We start from the raw sequence: 22,078 nt of genomic DNA on the forward strand, positions 1-22,078 counted from the left end.
TGCGGCCGCCCCGGCCTCTTCCGCCGGGCAGCCCTGCGCGCCTTCCCGCCTGTGCGGGGTTTCTGCTGCCGTGCCAGCGGGGTCCGCCCGGCCCTCCGCGGGGGGCTTCGGTGGGGCAGCCGCGGCCGGCCCCGCCGAGGATTTTTTCCGAATAAAAGTTTCTTTTCTACTTTCGTTTCGTGGCTGCTGGCTGCTCGTTTCCTCGTCAGCTTCTCGGTTGCCGCCGTTCGCTCTCGGTGGCCGAAGCGTTCCCGGGCGGGGGCTGGGCTGCTGGCTCGCGGCGTTAGGCGCTGTCCTCTCGCCCTGTCGCTCTTCGCCCTCCTCCGCTCCCCCCCCCCCCCCCCCCCCCAGGCCTCTTGCTGTAAAACCCCAAAGCTCTTAAAAACAAACTCCTCCATGTTGCTAGTATTGAGACAGAGACATCGGTTCGCACGTCTCTTCCTGCCTTCGCCCCTCTGCCGCATTTGTGTGTGTTTGCTCTGTAGCAGACACTAGTTTCTCTGCAGTGAGCGTTGGGCAGAGCTTTGAATCTTGGGGAATGGTGAGGGTCGCCTCTTGGCTGTGAGAATAGCCGCAGCGTCTATGGCAAGTGCACTGAAGGACTGAGCAACTTTTTCTACATTGGGTGTGACGCTCCAATTATTTGCATCTTTCTGAGTGCCTGTGTAGGATTTGGCATTACTTTTTCAGTGCAGTAAGTGCTTTGGTCTACTTTGGTAAAAGCACTATGGTTCATGTTCTTCAGGAGTTGAACGAGAGTATATTCCTCCACCATTTCTGTAGCTGTACAGATGTAAACCAGTGAACTGTGTAACAAGGAGGGATGAGATCAGAAGTGGTGAATGTATGACAGCCAGGAAAGAGAACAGATAAATCTCAGAAGAAGCTAGAAAGGCAAAGGTTGGTTCCAAGGGGAGCTTACAAAGTGGAAGCAGCAGGTTTGTGAATGAAATTTGAAAGGACTTGGAGAACAGTTTGAGGTGGAAAGGGTTTGACAAAATCGAGTCAATGTGGAGGAGGTGGAGGAGGTGTTATAAACTGAAGAAAATTATTGAGATAGGTTGACTATACGTTGTCTGGTAAAAATAAATGCATCCTCAGACCCAAGTGTACGTAAAGGCCTAATTAGGGTTTTCAGTCTGGAGTTATGCTATTAGTTAGTCTTTAAGTGGCATCTGTATCTTCATTTTCAAAACCGATTTAACTACCATTGTTATTACTTTCCCTACCACCACACTATTTCTTCCATTTCTGCAAGAATACAGGTTCCTTACTTGCTCCTCTGTCATTTTACTGAAGTCTTTGTCATGCCCCTGTTGCTGTAGTGGCATTCTGTGTGATGTAATAAGATGCAGCAAAGTGGAGTTTGTAGGAAACAGACCGTATTTCAGCTTACTGCCTGTACCAATGGCTGCTGGAGCTTTCTTCATTATTATTAGCAAAGAGGAAGTAAACACAGCGATTAGAACTTTCATTTTAGCTCTGAAGTTTATACAGGGGACCATTACAATTGGATGTAGTCCATAAATGCTTTTTCTCTCTGTAGAGTCTATCTATTGTAGCGGTCTTTCATTTTGTATAAATATATCTATATGTATAATTATAACAGTAACTTCATATTTAATTTTAAAACATAAATTTATAAATATATGAAGATACCTATGTACATTTAGCATCTAAGAAAAAATGAGTGGAAGTAAATAACTTCCTAGAAAGCCGTGCTAATTTTTGGTATTGAAAGGATGATTGTGGTAAACCAGCAAGTTTGTCTGTTCTGTGCCAGTGCTGAATCTTGCTAAACATCATTTGCATTGTTTTGGTTGTTTAAGTGGAGTGGTATTTAATTACTGGAGTAAGCCATATAGCATTTGCAAAATCTGTGGTTTAAATCCTATTTATTAAACATCTCTTTTTTTTCACTTCTATTCACTTTCTAGTGTTCTTAGGTTACAAGTAATCCCTTTCGAGCTGGTAGGAGTGATAGATATCATATTGGAATATCTTAATATGTTGTAGAGGTTTTCTCCATTCATGCATTAACACTATATGCTTTTTCACTTCCTGAATTAATTCAACACGTAGAATGTCTCTGGTTTTAAATTTGCCTGCTGAACTAGAGAAACAGTATTGTGTCAGGATTAACATGTATTAGGCTGTGGATAAGAGCAACAGTAAATACAGTGAGTTTGTTTTCTGACTCCTGAAAACTACATAGTTCTGTTCTTCAACTTGGGAGCTTTGTTGTTTTGTATACTAGAAAATACTGACAGCTTTTCCATAACATTAACATTAAATTCTATAAACATCTGAAGGGTTAAGATCAAAACCAAATAGAGTTACTAAATTATTTGAGATCTACTTAAGCATGTTGTGGTTCACTAGTAATCATGATAGCTATCCTTACACTTACCTAGGCAAACTTCCTTTCACTGTTTTAGGCTTGTTTGGCATTTTTTTAAGAATACTTTGCCATAAAAAACAAGTTAATTTCTTTTTTTCTCCCTTCCCATGCAAATTAGTGGAGAATAATAAGGGTAAGGGATGAAAAAGTATGGAAGAGTAGGAGTTCATCATAGGATCTTAAACAGCTATTTCCTGCAAAAGAAAGGAAAAGGTATGGCATTTTTAAGCGTTACTCATATGCTACATTTCTCTGGAACACATGTTTGTAACTTCTTATATGACTATTGAATTTGCATTAATGCACAGATTCTACATCCCCTACATAAAATGTAGACACAAAACCACGCAGGCAGATGCCAGTATGTGATGTGAGGATAGGAGATTCTGCTGTGCAACCATATATACTGCCTTTCAGCTTTTGCCAGCATTGCTACAGTACTGCTTAGGACCTTCCACACACAGAGGGAATGACACTTTTTAGAAGTAAATATTGTGGCTATGGAGCATCATCACATTAAAAACTAGTTAGGCATGATGGGTGGGGAAATAAGTTGCACTGTTGAATAAAAGGACGCCGTGGAAAGTAGCTTTCTCTCAGTCATGGGCAAGCCTTAGATCAACAATTCCCTACAATGTCTGCAAAGATTATTAGGTTCAAGTAAAGTCGTAACAAAAAGTCTGCTTTCAACTTGCAACATGGACTTTGATTATTTTAAGTCTCATTAATACTGTTAGCTAGGGAAGAGGCAGAATGTAGAAGCCCTTCTTTCAAGAGGTGTACTTTCCTTGTTTCAAACTTCTCTTCCAAAAGTTCTTTCTGAAGTTATTTGTATGAAATTAATCTCTTGAAATCAGTATCTAACGTATGCGTGTGATTTGGTTTTAGGATGATTCCTCTCCAGAGTTTATTTCTGGATGGAAGGATGCTCTTTTCCAGTAGAAGATGGTGATCCTAATGTATGATCATGGAGAAGGGGATAAGTTCAGTAGAAGTGTTACCTTCCAAATCGCCTCAGGTTACAGCTGTAAAAGTGGTGGTCAAGGAGCCCGAAACAAAGCAAACCCAAAGAGGGAAACGAGTGGGATTTGTGCTTGTCCATGCAGGTAAGATGCAGAAGCATAACAGCTGGAATGGAAATAGCGCATATACAAACTAAGTACCAACTAAAATTTTATATTGGCTTTGGACTACTAGTATGTTAATGAAGTGACATTAACTTTGGGTGTAAATCTGGGAGTGGAGAGTTTGATTGGAAGTTGCGTTGGCTGGAGGATCTTGCAAATTGTTAATAAAATATAGGAGTTTGGGTATTCTGAATGGTATTTTTTTTTCCTCCTTGACAAAGAAAACCCTAAACAAAATCCCTATATTAAATGGTTATAAAATGCCAAATTCTGCAGTTATCTGCTAAGCTTGGGAAATCTACAAAATGTGAGAGATCTCTCGGTCTATTTCCTCACCCTGCAGAAAGATCAATTACTGATAGTTTCGTGTCTAACTTGTCTATAAGAACAGTCTAGTTAAGACTGTTTGAAACCTCCTTAGGCCATTTGTTGCAGAACTTCACTTTTTTTACCCTTTTGAAAGTTTTCCCCCAAGTCTATTTTTTTTATATTGTTCGTATTTAAGTGAATTACTGTTTATTTTTTCCACACGTAATGAAGAAGTCATTACTCAGATGTGATACAAAAACGATGTGTTATGTGTGTCTTGTTCATAAATTCTTTTCTAATATGTTCTTTCTTAAATTCTGTTGAACTTGAAAATATTATTGATGCTTGTATCTGGCTGTATACTTGTTTTTAGCATAGGTGTGATGACATGAGGTGAAATTGAGCAAAGTAGCCTGGTGACACCTGAAATATTTGAGAAACCAACATTCTACTTGGTTTATAAAATCCTTAAGGTAAAAAAAAACCCAACCCCTCAAAGAACTTATTCTGGGTTGATATTTGACAACCCTGGTATTCTATGCTAAGAACAAATAGAATTGTTCAATATTTTGTCCTTTAATGGGTTACTTTGCTCTGTTTAAATTTCTTTTTCTTTCACTAGTAGTGTTAAAACTTATTTTATTGGAGTTTCTCAAAGATAACATTTCTAGAGGTTGGGAAAGGGAAGCTGAGATAAATACAAGCATATTTTTCAAGTTCAAAAAAAAAAACCCAGAAGGTGTAATTTAAATATCAGTGTGCTAGCCTTCTCTGTTATTTTTCTGATGCTGTATTTAGTCGAATAGTGGGCATTGATACATTTTTCAGGTATGGGGGCAGTGGCTACAAAACAGGGCAAAATGGTTAGATGCAACAGGATAGACATAAAGACTGAAAATGAGAAAAAGGTGAAAAAAATTGTATGATATTTATTTTCAGGAACTCTCTTGGTTGCAAAGCAGGAGTAATGAGCTCTAAAAATGTAGCATAAACATGAGAAGATGAACAGAATGGTAATTGCAAACTTGCAAATGAGCAGTAAAAGGAAAATTGGAGTTTGACTTAAACTAAGGGTTTTGCCCAATGATGGACAATAAATAAAAAAAGCTATGCTGGAAATCCTCCAAGAACAAGCAAAACTGAAATATCTTGGAGAATGTTTATAGGACAGATTGTATGACACTGAGATTTATACCTGTATGCTTCTGCATATTTGCTCTGTATCCTGTATTTTACTGAGTGAATTTGAATTAATGTTGGAATGCATAAAGTTGTCAATCGTTGATACAAAAAGGAAATCCCAATGTAATCCAGAATAAGGAAGGCTGTATCTGTCTGTATCTTAATTCTTTATGCAAACTATAGGTTGTAGTTTGGCAGGTAGTATAATCTCTTTTCCTTTTGCCTTAATTGTAGGTGCAGGTTATCATTCTGAATCCAAAGCTAAAGAATACAAGCATGTGTGCAAAAGAGCCTGTCAGAAGGTATGTCTTACCAGCTCCACGGTCTGGTAGTAGGTATACAAGAAAAACATTCAGTAGCTCTGTTCCTCCAGTATGAATGGGCATATCTGCGTTTAGCTACTCAGGCTGTATGCGTTTCTAGAGGAAAAATGGAGCAGTGACAGTTAACATGGTACAGAGTTAATGGTGTGCATGGTCATGAGGTGCAGCAACGTTCCCATCAGTGATGGCAAATAGCAGACACCAAAGGAACGGTGCAGGAACAGAAGGTCACAGTGGTACCTACACGGAGTATTTTTACAGCTTCCTGCACTGTTCTGGAGGCTTTTGGGTTTCTGGAGCTAAATATGGTGTCTGGATTTTTTATTTTGTCAGTGTCCACTCTTTTTGGAATTTATTTGAACTCTAGCATTCAGATTGCTCTGTGAATGCAGAGATTTTTAGAATTTTCTTGATAGCTCTTACCTTCTTGATAGGAGGGGAGGTAGAAACAGGAAAAACAAAACCAAAAATCAAAACTCTCTTCCCAGAGCTGGAAAGGGAGAAATTGTAAGACTTTTTCATTTCCATTGAAATTAATTTTTTTTATCTCCTCCAAGAGCTTAGCTTTGGAACTGACCAGTCCTGTCTACTAAGTGTTGAATGAGAGGCTGGAAGACCTGTCTCAAAAATTTCTGATGCCTTTTGCTTTCTCCAGGGAGAAGGAGCTGGAGAGCTTGGCAGGCTTTTTAGAAGTCTCAGAGTTGTCCTCTGAGGATTATCACTTCATCTTACAGTTCTGTTGCTCAATCCTAATACCGATGTAGTTTTGTAATGAGAAACCTCAAAAATCATCCAAACTTAACACTAGCTTCATTAAAGTTGCGTACTAGCGCTGATGATATTAATTTTCCAGCTAATTATGTGTGAAAAAAGGTTGTTTGCTGTTGGATTTAAATCTAATTTGAGATTCCGTTTGGTACGTTAAGCTAGGCAGCCAACATAAATAACTTGTTGAAGAACACACAATCGCAGGTTTGTCTTGCAACTGAAGATGCAGCCATAGTTGTTTTCTGAGGTTCCCTGAGAGAACTTGATTGTAAGCTCTTGTCCCGTATGGATCTAAGAAATAATATTTGGCTCTAAAAGTTCATTTTTGCTTGCGTATGTAGTTTGAAGACAACATTGTCTTATTTGATTTGTTTTCATGTGTTGGCTTTGAGATGAGCTTACTTGTAGATTCTGTTAAAATTTCGTGACAATTGCCATATATGGTACTAGGGATTTTTGTTGAATCTTGGAAGGAAAATTAGAAAATTCTTGACTGAAATGTTAAGTGTTTGAGGACACCAGGTATAAGAATTTATTTTGCTATGAGTTTGACTGTGCAGGAATCCGCTACTAAATGCGGTGTCACAATGTCAGAGCAGCAAAACTGTGCCTTCAGATCTGCCCTTGCATGGTGCATACTGACTATTGCCGGTGCCTCTTGGTTTTATGTCCTTTTACATTTTAAACTAATTTGGTGAAGATTTTGTTTTGTACAGGACTAGGAAAATGTAGGGCTTAATCATGGAATATTAGAATTTCCTAATCATCCACTAAAAATTCTGTTTTTCAGGCAATTGAAAAGCTACAGGCTGGTGCTCTTGCAACAGATGCAGTGACTGCAGCACTTATAGAATTAGAGGTATGAATTTCTGACTAGTACTAAATATGTCTCTTGGGTACATTGCCAGATTTTTCTGTAGGAAGGTATTAATTCAAATGGGAAATCTACTGAGATTTCCATTTTTTTGCTACGCTAATTTTACCTTTTGCTTTTCCACTATATTTTGGAGTAAATTTATTTAAAGACTTTCTAAAAATGCAAACTGAATAAAAGTTGTCTAGTTAGTGCAGTTTGGTTGTCATCTTAGGTATGCCTTATCAGATAATCTTTAACCTTCAAGAATTTATTTCTGACTTACTGAGCTAGAGGCAGACTATACTGGCTCTGCTTCTTAGATAGGGAGAAAAATCGTACTACTGGTCACATATGTTAACTAGAAATTTGAGGGTAGGTCCTCATTCCTTTTGTTTGCATTAATATCTCACACTGAGTTATGTTTCATTTCATGAAATTATCATCCAAAGAATTTAGATGTAGTTAGTCTTTAGTAGTTCTATTAACACTCTCATGTAGTAATTATATTGAGGTAACCGTCTCCGAGTATGCTTTCTTGGGTTGTGTTATTCATACCTTTTTCAGTTCTTCGGGATAATTCTACAAAAGTGATTGCATAAATTTAACACTGCTTGTCTCTCCATCCAATTAAAGGACTCTGTGAAAATGAAGTGAGAATTTTAAGTTCTCATTTGTCCCACAACATACTTCTGCTATGCGCTTAAATTAATGCAGTTCCCAAAGGCTTTTTTTCTTTTTTTATTTTGTGTCTGTATGAACTCTCATAGGATAAGAGACTAGAAGCAGGTTGTTCAGAGAAATGTGACTTCAGTGTAAGATAATGCTTTTTTCTGATTTTTGTGACAAAATATATGTAGAAGACTAGGACAAGTAATGCTTTTATTTCAAAATGGTACTTGATAATCATAAAGAGAGGAGCAGGTGTTCGTGAGCTTTTTAGAGAAGTATCTTTTTGGAGTGGTGAGATTTTTATAGCATCTGACTCTCGTGAAGGGTCCCTATGAAATAATGTAGAAGAGAGTAAAGCTAAAAGAATTTCTGGGATATAAATGAGGCAGTTTGGTTATTGTCCCAGGTCCACTAATCCCTCATGGCAGTGATGATTGAAACAGGTATTCCTCTTCTCCTGTAAGGAGTAATTGCTTCTTCCTCTCTAACTTTATTAGTAAAGAAGGAAGGCAAGGTAAGTGTTGTGCTGTAAAAATAATTTCCTGGGTTTGGAATTTATGGTAGTATTCTGAGAGGATTAGCAGTGGATTTACTTACACGTATGTTGGGAAAGTGTTAATTAACATAGTTGATGGGATTTGCGTAAGGCAGGAGTACGTACTTTAAAATGTGTTAGACATTCTGACTAGGAGCCAAGACATCAGTCATACTTTCAACTTGGCAAGCTTCTTGGCTTTAAACAGTACTTTTGGTCTCCACTGAACTCTTCAAATATGCTTTCATATGTTATCTTACACATTAGAATATAGCTAGGTGAAAACAAAAGGTGTCTCTCTAATGGAATTATTTATAATGCACTTCCATAAACTAACTGAGGCTGCTGTTACTCCACAAGATTGTTTTGTGTGTCCGTTCCCTCCTCAGTGGGGGAAAAAAAAAAAATCTACATTGTGTTGTGATTTTTATCGTGTTCCTGAGAACAGGAGAAAACATATTTTAAGAAGCTTAACGTAACAGTTTTTTATCTCTTTGCAGCTGTGCCTGGGGTAAATGTTTTAGCTGTTTTTGTTATCCCCAAGAGACTTGTCATCTTTTACTTTTGTAGATTTAAATACTCTGAAGTGACATCTGTGTAAGAAGTTATGGCTTTAAGATGAAATTAAAATCTTTTTATGAAATTACTCCAATCAGCAACCTTTTTCGCCTCATCTGTCTTGTACTATTGTGGTGATGCCTGCCATCATTCCACTTTCTGGTTATATAATTGTCTTAGGTAGTATTTTTATGTGTACTGTTGCACAAACCCCATTTTTTTTCCTTTTTCCTGTTTTTAAGATTAAATATTATTTTGTTCAGGTCGTACTGCTGCCATTAATGTAATTATTGTCTTTCATTTATTCATTAAGAGATTTAGATAACCTCTTAATTGTGGGTTGTTCTCTCTCTTACTGGGATAAAGAATACTGGGTTTGGGATTTGGGCTTCTTTTAAATTAAAGTACGTAGCTATGCAGTTACATAGAGGAAAAATCAAAGATATATTCAAAACAGAAAATGGTGTGGTTTGCAGTGGCATTTTTTTGGATCTGGTATGAGAAATTCCAAAGTGTGAGACTGTCAGCTTTCAAAATGTTGAAACGTTTGTATCTACTTATATCTCATTCTGAACACCACCTGCAGACACCTCTGTCATTTCTGGACCTGCATCTTCAGTTTTAATTCTGATATTTTTCCTGTTGTTGTATGGAAAACAAACTGCATGTGGCAAGTCAGCAAAGCAAACAGAATAGTTTTTCTCATCAATTACAGAATTCTATAGGTAAAAATGTGGGTTTGTATGTTGACTGTCTCTGTAATGAGCTATCACTACACTTTTGTTTATGCAGAAAAAAATAGTGACTTTTCATAAAGTACTTTAGCATTTTGAGTTGGCAAATAAATAGCAAAAATCTGTATAAAAACAATGTTTGTTTACATGTGTCACTGTAATACAGATTAAGATACAGAACAAAGAAAGTATAATGTGATAACAGATTCCATTGTGGAGTACTGTTTGTAACTTCTTGATATTTTGGTTGCTGTAGAACACATTGCTGTGAGTTTATCTGAAATATTTAACCACTTTTACAGTTATCTAGGATTTTTAATGCTGTATTCCACAAATCTGTAGTCTTTGCAAGGCACAAATATTTTTTCGTGGAAGTGTCACAAAAGATGAATTTTTTTGCTCGGTTCCGCTCAATTACACAACTATTACGCAGAATTTCAGCTGATCCAAGAGGCATCACTTCAAAGACTTGTTGAGGCACAAGACTTGCTCTTGATCTTTTATGAGCAAGCTGACAGTTTGCTTGTGGTATGCTGTCTGTTTTTTGTTTTATTTTTGCAGGCTCTAAATGGAGATAGAATAGCCTTTCTTTGTTGGACTATATGAATCTCAAGTGAAATAGTGTTCTGTGATAATAACACTAATACTTAACTAGAAAAAAGGTAGATTTCTTTTGCAAAGTAACAAGAGCAGCTGACCCAGAATACTGTTAAGATAACTGTGCTGGTCTTTGTAAGTATCAGCTGTATTTGTTAAGTTGATTAAAGGCAGTTATGTTTTCCAGTTTGTGAACTCTGTTATTGCAGAGAAACAAATGAACATGTTGCCTCTTTCAGCTTTTGGTAATAAAATGGGTCTGGACAAGGTGCTTCATAAGACTCATCATTTACACTGTATGCTTCTACAAAGACATGCTTGCAGAATTACTGCTTTTTGCACTCTTGCGATCAGCCGCCATATGAAGTCTGAATTTCTCTTGAAACACAAAGGGATTTGGGCAGCTTTTTTTTGGAGGGAGGGCAGGGAGGTGTCATCGTCATCTCCACCCCCCCACCTCCCCGCTTTAAAACTTGCGGTTTTCAACAAAGCCACATGCTGATTGCATTTATAGCTGGCTGGGAGAACAATGTGCAATTTCAAGCTTTTCTTTGACTATAGAGCACTTCAGAAAGTCTACTGTTCAGGTACTAGAGACAAGAACATGAGTTTGTTGTAGAGGATGATGATGATTTCAAACTTTTTCTAAGTTTAGTTTAAGTTTATTAATCCTGTGTGTATATCACTTGTTTCTTTAACCTGACTTCAGTAGAATGTTCTTTATGAACATCCTTTAAATTGGAAATGAATATGATTGGTGGGGAAGTGGATGTTACATTTTGGCTTTTGCTCAATTTACTTTGCTTTTTTTGGCAGTGAAAGAACTTGTTTCTTGTTGGATTGTTTTTTCTTTCGTTTTGTTTATTTATTAATTTTATAGTAATTAAGATCTTTGAATATACAATTTTAGTCCCTGGGACTTCTCTTTAAAGAAGAAAGCACAATGCCAGCAGCCTTATTGTATTAAGGCAGTCACCACAGATGAACTTTTAATGTGTAATGAACTGGAAGTTGTTAATTCTAGTTAAAAAGCAATACTGTGGTGTTTTGCAGCAGAGTGGTTAACAGTAACCTGTGACAAAAGTGTTCTTTAAAAATATTTTAGCTGGTTTAATTGAAAGGGACATGACTCCTCCTTGTAGACTGTTACTTCTTGTCACTAAATTCCCTCAGAAAAATAAATTTTAAAATTACAGTGTGTAAAAAGAAATGCCTGTAGGCTTTGGATCCCTTTTAAAAGTTGCAAATAAACCATGGCCAAAACTGTATCGAAGATGGATGGAATGTTCTTTAATGCATGTTGAAAATAGAGCATTTTAACTATTTGCCTAGATGTAATTCAGGACTCTTAGTGTTACAGTGTTGAGTAACTTCTTCAAGCATTCCAACTTTGACCACAGCTAGAAACTTCAGCGTGCCTGTGTTTGCTGCCAGAACATTTATAAATACATCTTGAAGTAAAAAGGATTCTAAAAATAAAAATTATACCCTTGGTAGCTTGAGAGTTTTTACAAGATGGGCTAACTTGGGAAAATAAAACTCTTGGTTCATGTCTTAAAGCTTCGTATTATCTCCTTTGCTACAGATTTATGTTTTAAGTTAGAGATACTTCAGTGGTGGAGTAATTGCCAGGTAGTCTAGTATTTTTCACATAATTGAAAGCTTATGTTTTGTTAAAATGCTTTCAATAGCCATTTGTTTGTCTTTTCCCTCTTTTGTTTTACTTTTCTGTGTAATAGGTCTTGCTGTTAACATACAAAGCTCATGCTTGGTTTGCTTTGTTGTCATTTTTCAGTCTCCTTAGAAATATAAAGGCTGATCTTTGCCTGTGTTTTTAAATAAAAGTATATTGCTGAAGATTACCTTCTGTATTATAAACCTTTTCGTCCTTTCCCTTCCTCCCTGTTCTTGGATACATGCTTTGATTGGGTTCTTCCCCATCCTGTGGTAGTCGTATAGTTCTTGCAGTACTGCATTTTTCTGTCCAGGGGTATGAAGAGACTGGTTCACTTAGCTGTTTATTTTCTTCCCCCTTTGAAAGCATGCATGCTTCTGTTTTAATAATGTTTCTGCATTCCTTGAAGGTTTTGAATTTTCATTTCAAAATACACCTTAATTTTCGTAAGTTGTATTCCTCCATTTGTGTATCAGTCTTGAAACCTTTTGGTCAGACTTTGCACAGAGATTCATGTTTTCAAAAAGAGATGTATTTATGTGGTGTATTTCATGTCCTTGCCTATTCATTGGTGTGAATCTCTGTTTCCATTTTTTATAAAGGTTTTTCCCTGCCTCATGTCAAAGGCTTTATGTCTCGTCTCAGAGACACTCAGGTAGGTATCAGAAATTCCATGTATTCAAACCCAGTTCCTGCACTGTCTAAAGTGTCTGTTATCAGATCACCTTTCAGATCTGTGAACTTAGAGTAGACCAACTTCCTCTTGGCAATTCTGAGACCATCTTAATTGAGTGCAGTCTGACTGTAAAGCTAAGCAAAGCTTCACAGAAATTTTGAACAGGTGCTTGGAAGCTTTTTACTGGCGAAGTTATTCATGTTGTGACTGATTGTACTGGTAAGATTCCTTCTGAATCCTAAAATGAAAGAGTTAGGCCACCAAAGAGGCATCTATAATTTTGTTGGTGTGGAGTTCTTATTTATCCAGTATCCTGTAGTATTCTGATAAATATTCTGTAGGGAGAAACAGGTGGCATTCCCTTCGTCTTGAGAACCTCTGAAGAAGTTGTCTCTTGGTGCATCCTTGATGTTGTGCCAGTGAAGGTGCTATGCCAAAGCATCAAGCACATCTTGATTTTTAGAAATAAAGTGACCTAGTGCCACTCTGTACCCTGTATTTTTTTTCCTTACCCTCTTTTGATTATTAGGTTTATCAGATGGTAGAGAGCTTAGTCTTGACTGCGGAAGGATTCTGGACAGTGTTACTAGGACTTCTGTTCTGATGGGTCCTTCTTACTCCCTTTATTTGGCCATGACATATGCTCTTAAGATAACAGCTGTCTTTGCTTTGTGGAAGTGACAAATCTGTAAAGCATGAAATTCTTCCTCTTTGCTAATGCTTTTGAGTATAATGCACTGAGAGAATTTTTTTTGGAACAGAACATTAGAGATTTGTCTCCAGCCTTGCAGGTCTATGCACTCTGATTACCCATGGGCAAGGAACTTGGACAGCGCTAGGAGTGAACATCATTCATCCTAACATATACCTTTCACCGTTCGCGTTCAGATTCCTTCCATCACTTCTCTGCTCCTTTTGTTCTAAACTTCACTGACTTAATTTTCTTCATACTTGTAGAGCCTGGGGAGCAATGGAGTTGGTTAAGCCTGCGGCTGCTCTGCAGTCTTCCACCTTTTCAAGGCCATTATCTTGGTAGCCTTTTTTAAACCATATTGCACCCCTCCTCCCCCTTCTAGGGACAGTTATTCCCTGTGCACTAAATGGCAAATGTTTCATTATCCTAAAATCTTTTCAAATTTACTTATTTGCTGTGAGGCATAGCTGTCAAAATGAACAACACAATGAATATACACAGTGAATGTGAAGATCTGTTGTGGAGTGGGATAAAATAGGGTGGGATAAAATGGGATAAAATCTTATGCTGCTTCTTGGATGCAGAAGGAAAAAGCAGAAAATATTGATGAGTAGTATAAAATGAACATGGAGAGATTACAGTCTGTTTCATGATTACGTGTTAATCATGTATTATGTATTCATGATTCTTCAGGAAGATAGCGTTTTGGTGACTCAAATACTAAGAACACTTTAAATATATCTGTAAATTAGAATCAACATCTTGCAAAACAGGTTTTGAATTTACTCACTACTTGCGCATTTGAAAGTTAACAAAAGCTAACTGACTTACTAACATCTAATTTATTTTTCCTTTCTGTGTGCTCTCTCTCTCTTTAGTTTCCTTGTATTCATTACAAATTAGTAGGTACAAAAAAGAACCATCTCATTTAACATTTAAGACAGAACTTTGAGCTGTTTCCAGTAGAATTGTTTCCTGATTCAGCTGTTATTACATATACTGTAAAAGTATGACCATCTAATTTCATTGACGTGTTCACCTGTGGTCTAGACAACCATTTTTCTTTGTCGCATCAGGTTGTTAACGCTGTTGTAATAAAAACAGATATGAAACTCTGAAAGCATGCAGCATCTCTCCGAAATTCTTCTTTGTCGCATCAGGTTGTTAACGCTGTTGTAATAAAAACAGATATGAAACTCTGAAAGCATGCAGCATCTCTCCGAAATTTTACTGTTTGGATGTTCTGGGCTGTTACCTTTCTTTGTCCTGTACTTGTTTTGTGCTTGCATCTAGAAAGAGGGGATTATATTGAGCTGGCAGTGAGACTCCTGAACTGTACTACTTTGAAATCTTGTGGTTTTAAAGTCATGGGGATGCTCTGATGAAATGAGGGGGGCAAAAATGGGTGTGTTTAATTCTAGCATGCAAAACTTCTTGTTTGAGAATCTTGAGTTTGCAAAAAGCTACAGAAGGTGTTAATAAAAGAGGAGTTAGGTTTTTAATTAGTTTATTAAATGTTGTTCCTTACTTTCTATGACATATGTCTTGGTTTTTAGTCAAGAAACTTCCAGGCCTCCGTAATGATTGCCCTTAAGCTAACAATCAAATAGAAGTTTTACAAAGTGAATTGTTACTGATGCCGGTTCTTTATTTCTGCATGCAGAGCTGCAATCATAGGCTTAGAATGTTAAGGAAAGGTACAGTTCTGTTTTGCTGCTGTGTCATACTGAAGAGTTTCAAAGGTAGACTGTGGTCTGTGCAGTGATTATTAGATGTTGCTTTCATGTTACTTGCTGGGTTAGGGACCAAATAAAGTGTATATTTTGGGGGAGGGAGGGAGAGGTTTTCACTCATGTTGTAAGGCTTTTGCTTGCATATAAATGATTGTCTTAAATCGCTGGGTGATTGGTTTTTATATTAGCGCATTATTACATTTGAGATATATCACACCCTATAGAGGGTGTAAGGTATCCACTATAGTAATTTGAGATGCTCTGTTCAAATTGCTGTTGTTTTTGTTGTGGAAGATTAAACTACTAGAATAAGAAAGTGCACTGCACCAAGATCAGAGTCATCAGATCAGTTATACAAAAGTTTTGATCTAGTCTGTTATGGATGTGGCCTTATAGTGTTTTGTTCTTATTTTTAGGATTCTCCTTTTACAAATGCAGGATTGGGGTCTAACCTAAACCTTCTGGGTGAGATAGAATGTGATGCCAGTATAATGGATGGAAAGTCATTAAATTTTGGAGCAGTTGGAGCACTGAGTGGTATGTTAACTACCTATTATAAAGCTAACTACTGATTTAAGTGCAAAGATCAATTTTGTTCTTTATTGTTACTTTTTTGGAGGGGAGGGACATTGTAAGTACTGCCCTGTTTAAATAAATTCTGCCCCATTTAAAAAAGGGGGAGGCATTCCTGCTCTCTGAAATACTGTTTTTTGTTAATTTGCTTTGTGTAACACATTGTCTTATTAGTTCACTGATAATCCTTTGATGCAGAACAATTGTGTGATACTGTACAGTATTGACAATGGGAGTGAGTTTGCTCAGGTGAATTTGTAGAATGATAACTTTATAATAAAATGCAATTATTAAAAAAAAGGATTGTGAGCTTTTAAGTTAGGCTTTATATTTGTTTTTGTTCTCTGTCTCCTCGAAGAACTTACTGGTATATAATTCAATCGTAAGGTCAATTTTGGTCTCTTAGGTAAGTTGGTCACATTAGAATCCTAGGGGCCAAAGTTTCCTTTAGAGTGTCAGAAGGCTATGTGGGGTGCTAGCCTCCACGCTGAAGCCTCTTATGTATTCTTGAGAATGGGCGCAGCTGCTCATCTGTCAAGGTGTTTGCTTGGGACATAAAATTTCTGTATAGGGTAGATTTTTTTTCATTGTAATTTCTCTCACGATTGGTAACATTTGGATTTATTTTGTGTGTTACTGTTATAAGGTTAGATACATATGCATATGGGACTTACTTAATCTGAGAACTAATGGGCTTCTCTTTTTTGTCTAGTTTTAGCTTTCAGTGCAAAACAAATACAGGTATACAGTCCCAAACAGGGATTGTTGAGGTTTTGTCACAAGTACATTGAACAGCCTTAACTGTTACTATTGAATAGCTTTTCTGACAACATTTCAAGCTTTGTTCTTTGTCCTAGAATAGTTCTAAACCGTGGTAATAACTTCCTCATGTAGATATAAATCTAAAATAAATAGTAAAATTAAGTGTTTCAAGGCTTGTTTGTTACAAAATGTATCCTTCCAACCATGGGGAAGGAGGAAATGAGGGAGTGAGAGAAAGCTAAGCCTGAATCCTATAATCCCTGTTCTGGCAAGAAAGATAGATCCAAATGAAAGCTCTTTCCGTCTTGAAAAATTAATGCTCATAAAACATCTTTGGCCTGTGGAATACCATAGATTTAATTTGAGATTTCTGTGGTAGGAGATCACTCCTAATATTTCAATATGCTTCTTTCTTTCTTTCTTTCTTTTTTTTTTTAAAAAGGTGGGGCAGTGTTGATTAGAAGGCTTTGTCACTACTGATAGGACATGTGAAGGAAAAACTGATAAAGTTGTTATTAAATTGAAACATAACATAAGGTGTCTCTTAATGACTTGGCAAGGCCTTGGAAATTAAAGGAAGCTGACTTCCATTGCCAAAATGAACACTACAATGCTATGTGGAAAAATATTTTAATGTTTTGTTCCCATTTTTTGCTAATTTTTCTTTTCAGGAATCAAGAATCCAGTTTCAGTTGCAAATAGATTGTTGTGTGAAGGGCAGAAGGGAAAGCTCTCTGCTGGCAGAATTCCACCTTGGTAATTGCTTTGTTCTGCTTGACTTTACTTTGGTCTTTCGTCTCTACTGCATGCAATATTTGAAGGTTATATATTATCCCAAGAAGGCTGGTGCTGTTTTACATGCCAGTGATAGTATGCCTTTAAAAAGAAGATAAGCTTTGTTCTCTGATCTTGAAACATCTTGTTCACTTGACGAAGCGGTGGGTAGAATGAAGTATTGTGGCAACATCATTTTGTGATAATTTCCATCTGTGTGATTATTTCTGGTTGCATCGTACTGAATTCTTACTTTGTTACTGTAGCATTTTGAAAAATCCCTAAATACATCAAGATTAAAATGAAATTCTACTGCCTTTGCCTCTGTCTACCTTTAAAAAAAGCAACATAGTTTTTAACAAGTATCTAAAAGAATCCTACTTTACTGCCTGTCTTTGTGGCTTTAATTTGTAGCTATAGTGTGGAAACGTGCAGTGTTGAGTAACTTCCTCTTATCTTAGCCAAAATGGGAAGTTATTTTAAAGATAGATTGAATAGTATTTAAAACAACAATGCAAGCATGCACTCCTTTATTGGGATGGGTATAGTACTTAGATGGAAGAGGTAACTATTAAATGCATAACAACTTTAAATATTATTGCATCATTTTGGAAAGGATCCAAGAAATGTGTCAGAATTGATTGCTCTTAAAACCATCTTATTTACATTAGCAGCTTAAATTGACAAGTAGAGAACTTGAATGATGCATTCATATTAATTGAATGCTATCCTTGGTTATCATACCTGTTGCAGAAATTTGCTACCATTTGCTAACTAATGGACTACAGTATTTGCAGATGTATTAAACCAGCATTTATGTAGTTTAAAATATGTATATTTAGATTCACAAATTTTACTTTCCTTACTATGTTATTCTGTAAAATTAGCCAAATAGTCTGTAGCTGGCTGGTATAGTATTCCAATTTAAACAGTGAGGAGAAGCAAAATTTGTGTTCTGTCATGCTGTAAAGGAAGTTCATAGATCAAAAAAGCCACCCTGAAACCAAACCATCAACAAGCAGATTTTGCATTTAAAACTCTTTTCTTTAGTGAAGAAAGGAAAGAGTAATTGTAGTTAGTGAGAGAACTTCTTTTTTTTTTTTTTCAGAGGAGAAGTTTACTAAGGAATAGGAACTTGAATTTTAATTGCTGTTAGAGCTCATTTCTTCAGATGTCATGAGAAAGCGGGGCTTAGCTGAGTTACATTAAAGAGAGTGTCAAATGAGGTGGGTTTTTTGGTGTTCCAGAACTAGTACTGAAGTCAGCTACAGGAGCAAGCACTTGTGATTTAGTTTTGTGTGTATCGTCACAGTGTTTTATTGAATTATTGTAAGGAAGAGCACTTGGGCATTTTGGTATGTTTGCTGTAACTTCATGACCTAGTTTATGCTGCTATTGCTTTAAAAATAACTGAATGGAAAAGAAACTATATCCTCTTGCCCTCAAAGGACAAGACTAAATCTTACAAACATGGTGCAAGGTCTTGGCTAACAGATGCTTTTAAAGACAAGGGAGCTCAAACTCTCGAGGCGAGAGGTGAACTGTCTTCGGAGCCAACACGTACAGTGTATTGTGCAAATGTTGTGGACCTGAGTTACCTAACACATACTTTCATTTCCTTTTTCCCATTCTGGATTTTGAACGTCTGTTTTTTTTTTTTAGAGCAAATTAGTTACCCTGGGGACAATCTATATTAGTGGGATATGATGGGTTGTGCTTTAGACTTGCTTTGGTAGATGCTCCTGTACACGGTATCCCAAGTTCAGAATGATAGAGCTCGTGTTCATTGTAGGTGATGACTATTGACAATTTCATGCCTTGCCTTTCTGGCAGGGTTTGGCATGACATTTTGTTTTGGGGCTGAAATATATTCCTGCACAAGCTGGGAATATATATAGTCAAATGACAAGAGAGCAGCTGCATTTTGGCATTCCTACATGTGTCAGGATTTTAGTGACTGATTTTTATTTGTAATGATACGCAAGTTTCATCTGGTTTCTCATTGGAAAATAGTGTATTGGGGAATCTTCCCTGATACAGCGTAGCCTAAGAACCTGTCTTGTTAAAGAAACCTAGTGGTAGCGACTGTTTCTATAGCATGATCTAAACTAGCTTAATGTTTTCTGGCTAGAATGTTTGGCACATAATGACACAAGAAAAATTCAGGAACTGTGAGATTAGTAAAAGTGGCATTATGGAGATTCTTGTCTATAAAAGAACACATGGAGGCAGTTAGTTTGGCCTGTTTACCCCTGTTCAACACCCATTTTTATAGTGACAGTTTGAATCCAATTTGAAGTGGTCCGTTTCTAATTTTCAGTAGAAGAAATTCTAATGAGTGTGAATTAATTTATTCTGACATGGTAAGCTTATGGCAAAGGAGTGATCAAGTGTCCTAACTGATGTATCCAATTTGCTGTAAATTGCTCTGTAGAGTGTGTCATTCTGGATCAATATCTTGTCGTCTTGTTTAAAACACAGAATCCCACTATCCAAATGAAAATTTAAAAAGTTTCAAGTAGAGAATCCCTGAATGCATGAGTACATTTGTTGAAACTTCTAAGGTCCTTACATCTTTCTGTCATATTTTATCCTGCTCAATGTTGTCAGGATTTTCTCTGCCTATGTATGCAGGAACAGAAAATACTGAACTTAATGTTGCATATTATCATATAAGATATTCCTGTTCATTGTATAACTTTACAAAAGAAAGCACTATTATAATTGCACAATTGCGTATTGGATGGATCTTTGGAAGTGGTTTTTGGTCACAGAATAATGGATTAGTTGTTTTATAGTAATAAATTTGAAGATTTTCTGTTTCTTACGTTGAAGCCTTGACCTTCCTAAGGGAAACGGCTTATTTACATCTGTTTACTATTAAGTGTAGTTACGTAATAATTGCAGGACGGTACAAATACACCTAAATGTCTCCTTTCTTAGAACTCCTTAATCTAAGTTCATGTCTGTATCCCTTTTTCAGTATTAATAGTAACCTATCTGGGAAAGAATCCCCTTCTAGGGTCTTGCTTCCCTCTTTTGGGTATACTGGGATTTGTAGTTGCTTCACAGTTTTATAGTACTGTAGGCAGGGTATGTACATTGTGTAACTTGGAGGGCAGTGCGGAGTCAAGAAAGTGCCTAGAGTAAAGACTTGCACCACTTTGTATCTCTGTTCTACATTTCTTCAGAACAATTTTTTTCTTTGTAGCAGTGTTTTCAGGGTGATTGCTGCATTTTATAGTAAATATTACAAATTGAGTTTGTTACATTCAGGATCACCTTAACCACCTTTAATGAACTCAAGCATCTTCTGCTACTTCTATTTAGCTTGGTGTGGCTTGTCTCCCTACAGCCCATATTAAATGGTCCTGTTTGGGGTGACTAGCACCAGGATAACCGTGTTCTTGGAGAAAATTGCCTAAAAAGACCATTTCTAGAAACCTTTACTTGCATTTTCCTTTGATATGGTCTAGTTTGCCTGGAACTGGAAAGCGCATCCAAGCATTGACTCCTTGCTGGGAGGATGTTTTTATCTTTTGTATGTTCTGAGCCTGTAATGACTACAGAGTACTCTTCGTTTGATATATTTGCGAGGAAGATCTTTTTATCTTGTTTGTGCAGAACCCACTTCCAGAGTAGCAGAGCACAGTCATTCATCCTTTGGTTTTGGGGTTTTTTCCCCGCTTTGGAAAATTGTATTTTGAATTAGCCTAAAGGCTTTTGAGACTTGGTGGGGTTTTGTCTGCTTTCTATAGCCCACTGGCTTTATTCCCTATTTTCCCTTTCCCCCAGTAAATCAAGCTCGGTGGTAGCTGTTTAGAGGTAGTTTTGGTTTTATGTCAGCTTAAAGTATTGCCCTGTTCATTCTTGCCTGCTGCAGCTTTTCTACATGGCTACATGGATGAATCTCATGCAACTAAAGCAGTTCCCTAGTGCCAGACTGCTGGTTCCCACCCTCTTGCCACCCTGTCATCTGTGGCTGGTACGGTTGTGTGTGTGGCTGTGTGCTGAACCAGATCACAGAACTTGCTTTTTGGGATGGTGTAAAGACTGTTTAGTCTTGCTTAGATTTTATGTATTTGACTACCTGCAGAACTGAGTTAATGCTGTATGTCCTGTAGGAGTCTCTTACCAACTAATTCTATATCAGTTTAAAGGAGATACAGTATAGGTAGTACAGACAACAAAGCACTGAGATCCTGATTTTTATTTTTTTTTTGTAAACTGTTTGTTTTAACTTTTCTGTGATTATGCTGTCCTTTCAAGACTTCTGAACTGAAAAGTTTAAAAAAGGTGGATGATCCCTGTGGTGTTATGGGGCCTCAATTAGATGTCAGCAGGAGATGTCTGCTTCAACTAATCTAACCATTCTTTGGGACCAGAACTAGAAAATACTTTGTGCCTGTCTTATAGGAGGCAGAGGAATGTAGCAATTAAGGACACAAGTGTGAGCAAAGTAAAAGTCACATCACTTAAGTTTTGAGACATTCTGGGGTGCTTTTTTTGTACTGTTTCTGTGCTTTTAAGTATTAAAAAGGCAATTGTGAAATTGCTTGTAAAATGCAGTGTTTCTGACTGATCTGTGCTGTTCAAGTTATCGTATATAAAACTCCTAATGTTTGAGCTTGATACTTTTTCCACCTACCCTTCCTCTCGGTGTAAATTGTTTTATTGAACAGGAAGTGCTTATTCACTTCCTGAGGATGTATTGTTGATAGAAGACTTTTCTTTTAAAGATCAAAACCACCTTCTTTTAGTCAATGGAGAATGCTACTTAATTAGGTTTGGCTACGGTTTGCATTTCTCCCTTACCTTAATGAAACTGGCAGGTTGTTTCTTGAGCGCTAGCTTATCTAATAGGAGATGCTTGACTTCTCCCAAAGTACCCAGTAACTTATTCGACAGTGTCTTGCAACATGAACAATATTTTTCTGCAGCTGCACTAACAATGGTAAGAAATATGTATTTAACAATTCAAATTCTCATTTAGATAAACTTTTTTTTGAGACTTTTGTGAGGAAAGACTGGACACACCTCTTGTATTGGTTAAGTCATAGAGAAGATAGAAAGCACCACCTCAAAATACTACATACTGAAAGCTGCAGGTGTCAGATACAACACCGTCAAGA

The 22,078-nt window shown here is 37.0% G+C and overlaps 1 protein-coding gene across 2 annotated transcripts in view; it reads left to right on the top strand.

Annotated features, from left to right (window-relative positions):
* The first annotated feature begins 3,362 nt into the window (after positions 1-3,362).
* The window catches only part of TASP1 (taspase 1), an 80,674-nt gene continuing 61,958 nt past the window's right edge, over positions 3,363-22,078 (top strand). Inside the window, exons 1-5 of one of the 2 annotated variants that reach the window (XM_009808933.2) lie at positions 3,363-3,507; positions 5,254-5,321; positions 6,901-6,969; positions 15,254-15,374; positions 16,844-16,928. In XM_009808933.2, coding sequence (XP_009807235.1) covers positions 3,363-3,507; positions 5,254-5,321; positions 6,901-6,969; positions 15,254-15,374; positions 16,844-16,928 — 488 coding nt within the window. The remainder of the gene's footprint in view (positions 3,508-5,253; positions 5,322-6,900; positions 6,970-15,253; positions 15,375-16,843; positions 16,929-22,078) is intronic. The other variant, XM_059828559.1, reaches the window with a different exon arrangement.

The sequence above is a fragment of the Gavia stellata genome, chromosome 23 (genome assembly GCF_030936135.1).
Source record: "Gavia stellata isolate bGavSte3 chromosome 23, bGavSte3.hap2, whole genome shotgun sequence".
NCBI lineage: Eukaryota > Metazoa > Chordata > Aves > Gaviiformes > Gaviidae > Gavia > Gavia stellata.